At 33.7% G+C, this 12,606-nt stretch overlaps 1 protein-coding gene across 1 annotated transcript in view; it reads right to left on the bottom strand.

Annotated features, from left to right (window-relative positions):
* The window catches only part of lrrk1 (leucine-rich repeat kinase 1), a 101,207-nt gene that overhangs the window by 76,396 nt on the left and 12,205 nt on the right, over positions 1–12,606 (bottom strand). The window contains exons 3-9 of the mRNA XM_016248046.1: positions 12,124–12,295; positions 8,547–8,726; positions 6,618–6,766; positions 4,978–5,204; positions 3,459–3,565; positions 2,990–3,162; positions 224–336 (exon numbers count right to left, since the gene is read on the bottom strand). Of these exons, the coding sequence (XP_016103532.1) occupies positions 224–336; positions 2,990–3,162; positions 3,459–3,565; positions 4,978–5,204; positions 6,618–6,766; positions 8,547–8,726; positions 12,124–12,295 (1,121 nt within the window). The remainder of the gene's footprint in view (positions 1–223; positions 337–2,989; positions 3,163–3,458; positions 3,566–4,977; positions 5,205–6,617; positions 6,767–8,546; positions 8,727–12,123; positions 12,296–12,606) is intronic.

The following is a 12,606-nucleotide window of genomic DNA, read 5'->3' on the forward strand; positions in this document are numbered from 1 at the left end:
ATGTGGTTTATGAGGACACAAATTTGAATAATAACATGGGTATGACATAGGTATTACAACGAGAAGGTGATTCATGAGGACATTTTCAGTGTCCCCGTAATTCAAAAGGCTTATAAATAATTCAGAATGAGTTTTTTTGAAAATCTAAAAATGCATAAAGTTTCCTGTAAGGGGTAGGTTTAGGGGTAGGGTTGGTAAAGGGCAATAGAATATACGGACCTACTTCCCCAGTTGGTTTCTGGACAGGTCTAGAGTTCGCAGACAAGAGCATTTCCATTTGTTTGGAGCGGGCAGAGTGGAGATTTGGTTCCCACACAACTTCAGAGAGACGATGGCCTAAAACACACACAGTGATCTCTGTGACACACACACCTGGAGCCATAAAACATGACGTACTCACTGCTACTTAAAGTTATTTGGCAAGTGTTGACTTATTGTTATTAGTACATTATTATTGTCATTAGCACAGATGAGGCGTTTATCTTTTATGTGAAGAGTTTTAGTGCTTCACTGCTGACAAAAGATAAAAGACACATGCAGGTTTAGGTTTCTACAATGGATTTAAAGTTAATGCTTTATATATATATATATTTTTTTTTTTATTATTATTATTTATTTTTTTTTGAAGAGTATGTGAAAAGAAATCATAAGGAGTGCGGGAGTGAACTGTCTGCACACTAATTCAGAGCTTTTTTTTAGCAAACCCGTTTGTCACATTAGATCAAAAGTCTGATTTATTTGTAAATCTGGCCTCAATTCTGATTCTAAACAGCAGACCGAAAACACGCATGACATGATTGCTAAAAATATGAATACAAATATTATATTAAAAATATTAACACCCCTGCTGCTTTATACTCTCAACTGACTACAAAAAAAATGTAAAATAAAAATTTAATAAAAAATAACAATTAAATAAAAAAAATTAACAAAAATAAAATAAATAAAACAAAATAAGATAAAATAAAATAAAAACAAAAAACGTGAAATAATAACAAAATTAAAAATACAATAAAATAAAATAAAAAACTAAATAAAAGAATCAAATAAAAAACAAAACAAGAAAAAAATATAAATAATAAAATGATTAAATAAAAAATAAACTAAATGAAATAAAAAACAGAAAATAATAAAATAAAAACTTAATAATAATAATCATGATAATAAATAAATAAATAACTAAAAACAACAAATAAAATCATATAAAAAAAAATAAAATAAATAAAATAAAAAGAATAACAGCACAGCTTCTCCCCAAGCGGTATGATTAATGAATCATTCATGTCTGTAACACAAACTATGTGATGATTTACACACAAAAGTATTATACATATTATACGTACATGTCTAAATACACCATATCTCTCTGTTTGTGTGTGAGATCATCGTCTTTGCTCACAGACAGCGGAAATATCCGGTGTTTAAAAGAGCAAGAGATTTTCATGTCAAACTGTTCGAGCATTACATTGAATCTTAAATGATGAAACTGCTGTTTGCTTCTTCCTTACACGCTTTCTTAAGCTCTCTAGTTTGCAATCTCTATTTCTCGCTCTGCCGTTGGCTTTGTGTTGACATCTTGCCAGTTAACTTGCGAAACTGACAGTGAAGTTAATGAAAACTCAACAACTATAAAATCCCGTCTGAGCTGCTCTGCCGTACGTTTGTAAACACTTCACAACACACTCGGAGCCTTTCAGGCTTATTTGTGTATAAATCTAGTCTTATTAAAGCTGAAGCTTTTCCTGATTCACTGCTGTCTATCATGAGGAGATACAGAGAGAAACTCACGATCGCTCAGATGTGCTACAGGAGACGTTTACTGTGAGCACAGCGCCACCATGAGCTCAAGAAACCTGAGGGCTCTTAGTTCAAACACAAAATACACATCACACTCCATAAAAAATATAATTAAAGGATCTGACCAGGAGCAATTTTAGTGGGAGGATCTTACAAAACCTCCGAAAAGCACACCTGATGAGCATATTTCACAATACTGTATTTCTAAAGTAAGAAATACAATTTTGTTGATATGCATATTTGCATTTTTTTCTTACACTGTGACATTATTTTCAAGACAACTTCAGAAGATTTCCTCCCATAAATTCTCATTACCGTAATGCAAAAAATAATGCATTAATTAAAATATAAAAGTATTGTTTATGCTGATTTAAATATATAAAAAAAAACTTTGTTAGAAGTTAAAATGTTTAGTTTTTTAATAAAGTATTTTAATAAAAATAATTGTTTATTTTTTAATTATAAAAATAATTTATTAATAATAATAATACTAATAATAGCCTTGTTACAGCAATGTGATTAATGAGAATAATGACATTCAGACTGAGAGTGATGGGCATTAAGAAAAAACCTTTAAAAAGTACAACGTCCAGACACATGCATACTTATTTTTCTTTGGTCAAAACATCATATCTTATTTAATTTCAGCACATTTTCTCCAGCAAACTCTCAGTATGACAATGCAAAAAGTAAGATACATCAATTAAAATACAAAGCATTTTATGCTGATTTAATATGAATATTATTAAAACATTTTTAAAAAAATTAATTATTAAATTTACTATTTTTTTTATTTAATTACAGTAATGCACACTTGGTTTGAGATGGCCTACTAATATCCCATTCTTATTACATTGTATTATGGTCTTGATTATTACTCTGTGCTCAGAATGCTTATCTGTCATTCCTTTTGGTTTTAAATTCATGCGTTTTATTATTTCTGTTTATGGCTTGATTTTAATGTACAGCACTTTGGTCAGTCTTGTGACTGTTTTTAAATGTGCTTTAAAAATAAATGAACTTGAACTAATGCGATTAATGAGAATAATAACATTGAGATTAATGACAAAAATATTTGGCCATTTGGGGGGGGGGGGACGTTACAGTACCACATCCAGACAAATGCGTAATTACTTTCTTTGGTAAAAAAAAAACACCTTGTGATTTGAGCACATTTCCCCCCGTTCCTTACCTCCAGCTCAAATATGTACGAGGGCAGCTCCTTCAGGACGTTCTCGGAGATGTCCACCTCCCTCAGATGAGTCTTCCAGAAGATGGAGATGGTGTCAGGAAGAAACTCAATCTGGTTGTTTGAAGCTTTGCAGATTTTCTGAGGAGTGAAACATCTCTGATTATCATCATTTGCTAGCAAAAAGTAAATATGCCATTCATTTAACCCAAAATTCAACATGGTCATCAACACATGAAACATTCATGCATGCAATACGCTTGCTACTTTCCTGTGATTGTTACCCCAGCACAAATGTACCTTTTCAGTTGCATATTTATTCTTTTATTGTAAGTAATTTGGTCCTCCAAAAATTGCAAACTTGTCAATGTTTTATAAGTAATATACTTCGTTATGGCCCTCCATTTAAAAACCTGTAGCTAAAATAAAGCAATAAGCCCCAAGAAGCCGTGGTTTACAGTGAATTTATAGCTGATGAGTTTGTTTCTAGCTGCAGAAATCCTCTTCAACTGGCCGAGATGAAGCAGACCGAGAGGAAGACACTCCAGCTCATTCTCCGAGACATTCACATGCCATAATCTGCAGAAAACACGGGCAAGAGCAGAGCTGATCACCATCACTAATCTGCAGACGGTTTTCATCTTTTCTGTGCTGATTTTGGGGCAAAGCATTTGGATTTAACACCATAACATGATGACCTGATAAAGAAATGTTTTCTGGTTCCACTTCAGCATGAAATACTAATTAAATCTGTAATTTTTCAATTGCTTCTCCTAGACAGCATTAAGATTGAATGACGACTTGTTTAAGTGTCCTGCTTCTCAGATGTTTCTCCTGAAGATCAGACCTCCTCAGTAATCTCACATCTCTGCTGAAAAAACTAACGACTAAAGCTAGTCCGCCAGCTAAACCAGCACTAGACCGGCATAAACCAGCTCGGGCCATTCATGCTGGTCTTTTCAGCAAATCTGTCTGTCTCCTGTAGAGCTTCAGATCTCAACAATGTCTCAAACTGGTTTAGATTTGTTCAGATTATAACGTCTGAGATCTCAGCATGAACCAGTGTTCTTAACTTGAATTAACTAAAACTTAAACTGTTAAAATACTATTATAAAAACCATTATAGAAATATTCAAAATTGTTAATTTTAATAAAACTTTAAAAAAGAAATTACATGTAAAACTTCAAACAAAAAAGTATTTTTATTATTAAATAATAAAATGCATTTAAAAACATAAAAATGCTGCTAAATACTAAGTACTACTAATTAATAAAACTGCAATAAAAAAATAATAAAGCTAAATAGAAACTCTTTTATAAATAAAAACTAAAACTAAAATTAATGAGAATGACAAAAGAATAAAAGACAACACTAAAATTAAAACTGAAAACATAAAAATAAATAAATAATATAATAGTATATAAATAATACTAAACTTAATATGTACTGAAAAAATATTTTTTCAGAACGTTTAGGAGAAACATCTGAGACAAAGTTGATACTAAAATAAAACTGACAATATAAGAATAATAGTATAATCAAAATATTAATAAATAATATAATGGTATATAAATAGTCAAATCTAAATATTAATAAATAATATAATAGTATATAAATAATACCAAATTTAACATGTACTGAAAAAAATATTTTTTCAGAACGTTTAGGAGAAACATCTGAGACAAAGTTGATACTTAAAGAAAACATTTTCCAAATTGTTATTATTGGATAATGATTTTTGTTAGTCATATAATAAAGATTGCACTCAAAAAAGTAATTTGGTCTAGCTGAAAATATTTCAGGCAAGAGGATCATGAATGGCTGACTTGACTGACTGATATTCTTGATATTGTGGATTCTCCATGTCTGAATTATGTGCAGAAGCTTTACAACATTATTGTTTCTGCTTGCATGTATAGATGTTAATGCTTTGAAATGCTAGTTCTAGTGAAAAGCGCTGTGCAAATAAACGTGAAGTAGAGTTCCGGACCGGCTGCAGATGATCTCCTGCGATGAGGTCGGGGTGGGCAGCTCTCGCAGCTGATTGTGGCACAGGTTGAGCGAGCGCAGATGAATCAGACCCCAGGGCACCACAGACGGCAGCGAGCTCAGACAGTTACGAGACAGATCCAGAACCGTGATCCGAGACGACACGTCCATGAACCAGTCCAGATCCAACCAGGGCAGCTGCAGTCCCGACCAGTCAACGTGCACAGCCTGAGGACGAGGAAGTAAAGATGTGATGATTACACAATCCTCGACTGAAGAAACACGTTAATATTGGTCATAATATATTACTACTGTGAAAAGGACACAAAATGTTTAAACACTAGACTGTGCAGTTTATCAATAATAAAGAAGAATAGGTAACACTTTACTTGAAGGGGTGTGCATAAGACTGACATGACACCTTCATAATCATGACATGACACATAAAAAAATACAGAATAACACACACATACTTACTTGTACAGAATACTATACTATATAATTAATAAAAAATTAACAAAACACAGAATAACATATACATACATAAATTAATTCATTGTATCATACATCTACACATAATTGGGCAATTCAGAATAATAATTTCCGTACCTAAAACCTTATTATTATTATTATTTAAAAGTATATAATATGATTGAGTTTATTGCCACATCAGCTTCACAGGCTATTTCATGGCAAACAAAGATTATACATTAGAAACAATACAGTAGTACACAATACAAAAATGAAATAAAGCAATTATAAAACAAAGTTTTGTACATAAAATTCTATAAAAGATTATTTAAATGTACTTGTAAAAGTTTTTCTGGGTCCATCTTATAAAACAAGTCCTTAAGTGTTAAGTGAAAAGTATAATATCATATCATATCATATCATATCATACCATATCTCATATCATATCATAAAAGAAAACAAAAAAATACAGAAAAACAAATGAATATACATACATACATACTAGTACAATAATATAATATAATATAATATATAATTTTCATTGTGTTATACATCCATATGAAATTATCATGGGTTTATGGGCAAATAATTTTTTTCTTATTCTTATTCTTATTTAAAAGTCTGAATGGGATCCAACAAAAGAAAACAAAAAGAAAACAAAATAAAAGAAGTTAATAACTATGCACAAAAATAAAATACTGTTGTACTAGTGCTAAAAATCTTTGTGTCTGTAAAGAAATGAAAAGAGTCAGTGCAAAAATTCCAAACTCGTAAGGAGGAACTGTCCAGGAGGATGTGAAGTGTCCTGTGGCTTCACTTCATTTAAACACACTTCTTGTATCTTTTTTTTTTTTTTTTACATATGCTGGTGTTTATAAGCTCAGAATGTAATTGAGTGAATTTAGTTCAACGTAACTGCTTTTATTAATGTTTTTAAGTTTTAAAAACCAATTATGCACACCACAGGAACTCCAAACCAGCTCCTAAAATACACTATTCTCCATTTACTATGTTATTTGTCAGTGTTTATGAATAGGTATCAAGTCTCGTCCTGAATACATTTAAAAAGAGGAACTAGGGCTGACGCTAAAACTTCTGTAAAAATGAAGCAGCAGCATTGTTCACGAGTCCAGCGCTGATCTGAAATTAATTGAGCGGGATGTGTCTCACCTGCAGCAGCGTCCCGTCCACAGGCGCGTCTTTGTCCTGCAAGTGGCGCTGTCTGAGCATCTGCCTGCTGAAGTCTGTGTGATCCATCAGCGTGTATGAGGAGAAACCGGCTCCATTGTTCAGCAGAAAACATGCAATCTCCTTATTTCCTGAGAGGAGAAAACCAGCTTCAGTTAGAGCAGGAAGAGCTTTCACTTATTTCTCCACACCTCTGTGCTGAAAGAGGAACTGAGTGCCATGGAGGAAGTGCATGCATGTGCTGGAGCAAAGCGGGAAACCTGAACACTGTCAAAAATCCCCCTGCTTTCACTTTTCAGACCCAGTGTGCAGTTCAGGATGAGAAAGGCTTGACGAATGCATTCAGTTCCAGAAATTAAAAAAAAATTTAAATAAAGAGCATTGAGCGTTAATCGGTGTACAGCACCATAAGCAAATGACATCCATCATTTTTAACTAATTCAATCAAACCAGACCAAGGTTTCTCAAACTGGGGTTTGTGAGTTGAAAATAAATAAATAAACGTCACATAAATAAATACATAAATCAACATTTAATAAATAAATATTAAATAAATAAAAATAGATGATATCAAAATAAAACACTAAAAATATATTAATAATCAACTATTAATATAGAAACATATAATAAAATAGAACAAAAAACATTAAAATAAAACATTTATAAATACATTAAAATAATAAAAATATTCATATATATAATAAAAATGTTAAAACAGAATATAAACCGATATAATATAAATATATAGATATAATATAATTGATAACTTTCATGTCAAGTGACCATTAACCAACATAGAAGAACTGCAAACATGCAAAAAATGTTGTTAAATTACTGCAATATTAACAGGGTCATTTCAAGTAAATATTTTAGGTCAAATGATTCTGGCAGACAGAAACGTTTGTGAATCCCAGCGCTAAACCATTTTAAAGTAACATCAGATCCACTGGATAATTATGTTTACGTGAACATGTATGCATTCGGCAGACACATTTATCTAAATAATAACATTATTAACATTTTGGTAAGATTTTACATGAGTTATTTCTTAACATTGGCTAAAATCAACTAACAATGAGCAGTACTTTGTTTACAACTTTAATCTTTGTCAGTTAATACAAATAAATTGTAAGTAACAATAAATGATAAAAATATGTCAGTTAATAAAAATAAATTGTTAACTGAGTTCATGTTAGTGCATTAATTAAATGTTAACTGTTGTTAGTGCATTAATCCTTTTTGATTTTAAGAATGTATTAATGTTGAAATTAACATTAAGACAAAAGTTGCAGATGTTGTATTAAAAGCTGTAGATATATTTCTCTCTGTACACATTAAATTATTTCTCTCTGTACACACAAAAAATTTCTTCTTTCTTTTCAAAAAGTTCTTCTAAAAGTTTTTTTTAAATAAATAATGCAAATAAATAAAATCAATTTGTAATGATCAAAATCAAATGTCTAATCAAGTAAATTCATAAAACGTTATCAATTCAATCATGTATTTAAAACTTAACTAAATTATAACGGTTCCTCACAACAGAACATTGCATTTTAATTTTTTTGGTCAAATAAAGAGCTGCACATAATTTGTTTTATTATAAATAGTAAATTATTTATCTTTTTTTAAGTTAAACTAAACAATGGCGTTCACATTTTCCCCACTGCAGAAATCACAGGGCCCTATATGGATAACTAACGCTAACAAATGAAACCTTACAGTAAAGTGTTCCCTTGGTTGTTCACACCAAAAGTGACATTAAAAAAAAGCATAAAATAAGGAATCGATCCAGAAGCCAATATTTGCTCCTAGTGTGAATTCATATTTAGTCCTTCCCAAACGTCATGCAATATTGTCCTATAGTTGAACAGATATTATTTGCAGTAATAATGAGCAGTGAATGACGAGTACCTGCCTGCGCGGCGGCGTACAGGGGCAAGCCAGTGATGATGGCAAACTCTCCTGAATGAACCGCGCAGTCCTCGGCGTCAGCATTGTACGTGTGAACCAGCAGCTTCACCACCTCCAGATGACCCTGCTGACACGCCGTAGACAACATCCAGTTCAGCAGATCCTTACGGACACACGGACCTACAGAAAAAGAGAGTCGTTTCAGAAGTGGAGCTAAAATTATTATATACACAATAAACAAGCATCTGTTGTTCTTTGGAATAACATGCACTGATGAATCCTGTGCAGTAAGACAAGGAATATCCATTATTGTACTTTGTAGATTAGAACATGTACTCACGCTCAGGCAAAGAAAGCATTCACTTCATTGGATTCCAAAAACTCAATCCGAGCTGTTCTCAGATTTTACTATTTTGATGAAACTCTCAAATCTCATTTACAGTCAAACTTCTTTAAAGAGATAGTTTGCCCCAAAAAAACAACAACAATCTGTCTTTTACTCACCCTCAGGCCATACAAGATGTACTGTAGATGAGTTTGTTTCTTCATCAGAACAGATTTGGAGAAATCACCAATGGATGCTCTGCAGTGAATGGGTGCCGTCAGAATGAGAGTTCAAACAGCTGATAAAAACATCACAATAATCCACAAGTAACCCACACCACTCCAGTCCAGCAGTTAATGTCTTGTGAAGAGAAAAGCTGTGTGTTTGTAAGAAACAGATCCATCATTAAGGCGTTTTAACTTAAAACCGTTGCTTTCAGCTAAAATATGAGTCCTCTAACCATAACATTGCTTTCTCCAGTGAAAAAGTCGTCTCATCTGAACCAGGAGAGATACAGTGGGTACGGAAAGTATTCAGACCCCCTTAAATTTTTCACGGATCAAACACCGAGCATGTTTACATGTACACAAGCAAGCTGATAACGCACGAATATCAGCTTATTAAAATAACCAGTTTTCCCCGTTTTCATGCAAATCAGTAACCTGACAACACAAGAAAGCTGCGTTTATATGATCAAACACCGAGCATGTTTACATGTACACAAGCAAGCTGACAACGCACGAATATCAGCTTATTAAAATAACCAGTTTTCCCCGTTTTCATGCAAATCAGTAACCTGACAACACAAGAAAGCTGCGTTTATATGACTTTCCCTTTAGTGACGTCAAAATATAATAATTTGCGTATCTGACTCCAAGTATTCCATATATTGTCAGTTGTGATGTTAAATGTCAGCAGGAAACTTACAGCTCATATATTCTCCTCTCATGCGGTTATAAATGCAGCGTGGACAGGGAATGGGCTTTTTTACTGGAGGAAACATTATTTTGGATTTTGGACTCTGTAGTGGTGGTTTAAAGTTATAAACGCCATAATTGTGGATTTGTTTCTTACACGCAGCTTTTCGCTTCACAAGATGTTTACTGATGGACTGGAGTTACTTGTGGATTATTGTGATGTTTTTATCAGATGTTTGGACTCTCATTCTGACGGCACCCATTCACATTGGTGAGCAAGTGAGGTAATGCTACATTTCTCCAAATCTGTTCTGATGAAGAAACAGCTCTTCTACATCTTGGGTGGCCTGAAGTGAGTACATTTGTAGCAAATTTTTATTTTTGGGTGAACTATACTGTTAATAAAGTAAATAGGTTGAACTTTGATTTCATTTATAAAACGGATAGTTCCGGTGCTTGATTCTGATTGGTTGAGCCGTGTTCGAAGCTGTTGTAAATTACTCCACAAACATACACCTTTGTTTACTTCTGTGTGTTGCTTGGCAACCACTTTGTTGGAACCACAACCGTTTCTGAGGAACTACATTGTTTGGTGGAAGAATACTGTTTTTTATTAATATCATTACACTTTATTTGCTCTGTTTTATTTTGTGAAACCTTACTACGTATATGGAATAACCGTTTTATAAAAGCAATAAACGGGTTCTGGTCGTCCCAAACGTCTTCCATTTAAGGATTATGGAGGCCACTGTGCTCTTAGGAACCTTAAGTGCAGCAGAATTTTTTTTGTAACCTTGGCCAGATCTGTGTCTTGCCACAATTCTGTCTCTGAGCTCTTCAGGTAGTTCCTTTGACCTCATGATTCTCATTTGCTCAGACTTGCACTGTGAGCTGTAAGGTCTTATATAGATAGGTGTGTGGCTTTCCTAATCAAGTCCAGTCAGTATAATCAAACACAGCTGGACTCAAATTAAGGTGTAGAACCATCTCAAGGATGCTCAGAAGAAATGGACAGCACCTGAGTTAAATATTTGAGTGTCACAGCAAAGGGTCTGAATACTTAGGACCATGTGATATTTCAGTTTTTCTTTTTTAATAAATCTGCAAAAATGTCAACAATTCTGTGTTTTTCTGTCAATATGGGGTGCTGTGTGTACATTAATGAGGAAAAAAAATTAACTTAAATGATTTTAGCAAATGGCTGCAATATAACAAAGAGTGAAAAATTTAAGGGGGTCTGAATACTTTCCGTACCCACTGTATATACACGGATCAAACACCGAGCATGTTTACATGTACACAAGCAAGCTGACAACGCACGAATATCAGCTTATTAAAATAACCAGTTTTCCCCGTTTTCATGCAAATCAGTAACCTGACAACACAAGAAAGCTGCGTTTATATGACTTTCCCTTTAGTGACGTCAAAATATAATAATTTGCGTATCTGACTCCAAGTATTCCATATATTGTCAGTTGTGATGTTAAATGTCAGCGGGAAACTTACAGCTCATATATTCTCCTCTCATGCGGTTATAAATGCAGCGTGGACAGGGAATGGGCTTTTTTACTGGAGGAAACATTATTTTGGATTTTGGACTCTGTAGTGGTGGTTTAAAGTTATAAACGCCATAATTGTGGATTTGTTTCTTACACGCAGCTTTTCGCTTCACAAGATGTTTACTGATGGACTGGAGTTACTTGTGGATTATTGTGATGTTTTTATCAGATGTTTGGACTCTCATTCTGACGGCACCCATTCACATTGGTGAGCAAGTGAGGTAATGCTACATTTCTCCAAATCTGTTCTGATGAAGAAACAGCTCTTCTACATCTTGGGTGGCCTGAAGTGAGTACATTTGTAGCAAATTTTTATTTTTGGGTGAACTATACTGTTAATAAAGTAAATAGGTTGAACTTTGATTTCATTTATAAAACGGATAGTTCCGGTGCTTGATTCTGATTGGTTGAGCCGTGTTCGAAGCTGTTGTAAATTACTCCACAAACATACACCTTTGTTTACTTCTGTGTGTTGCTTGGCAACCACTTTGTTGGAACCACAACCGTTTCTGAGGAACTACATTGTTTGGTGGAAGAATACTGTTTTTATTAATATCATTACACTTTATTTGCTCTGTTTTATTTTGTGAAACCTTACTACGTATATGGAATAACCGTTTTATAAAAGCAATAAACACTGTGAAGCCATGGGTTACAGTGAATTTATAACATGCCTAACAACGCCCCTTAGCTGTTATAAATTCACTGTAAACCACGGCTTCACGGGGCTTATTGCTTTAGTTGACTTTAAGAAAGTGGATTTGGTTTCCGCTCACGTGGTATGGAGTCCAGCAGCTCTCGGACCAGCACATGATGTCCGTGATGTGCTGCTAGGACGGCAGGGTTTTCTTTGCTGGGATCCTGTGGAACCGTAACTCGTGCTTCCTGCAGCAAGAACCGAACGCCGTCCACGTCACCGTTCTGAGCCGCCAAACACAGCAGCTGCAGCTACACACACAAACACACAGACTGCCTTTAATAAAGCAGCTCAAATGGGTTTAAACCATCCTGTACTGTCAATTGTTCTTAACATAAGTGGACTAGATTAGTTCATATTTACAGTAAATATCTGACATGATTTGTTTTTTTGTACTGAAAAATCAGTGGATGGTTTAAAACCACATGTCTGGTTCTAGAGAAATCAGCACTAGGTGGCAGTAATTCACTTTGTCAAATGGCACGTTCCACTGAACGGAATACATGGAATCATTACATTTTTGAAAGAAGACTCTTCTGCTCACCAAGGCTGCATTTATTTG

The sequence above is a fragment of the Sinocyclocheilus grahami genome, unplaced genomic scaffold (assembly GCF_001515645.1).
Source record: "Sinocyclocheilus grahami isolate Dianchi unplaced genomic scaffold, SAMN03320097.WGS_v1.1 scaffold24.1, whole genome shotgun sequence".
In the NCBI taxonomy this organism is placed as follows: domain Eukaryota; kingdom Metazoa; phylum Chordata; class Actinopteri; order Cypriniformes; family Cyprinidae; genus Sinocyclocheilus; species Sinocyclocheilus grahami.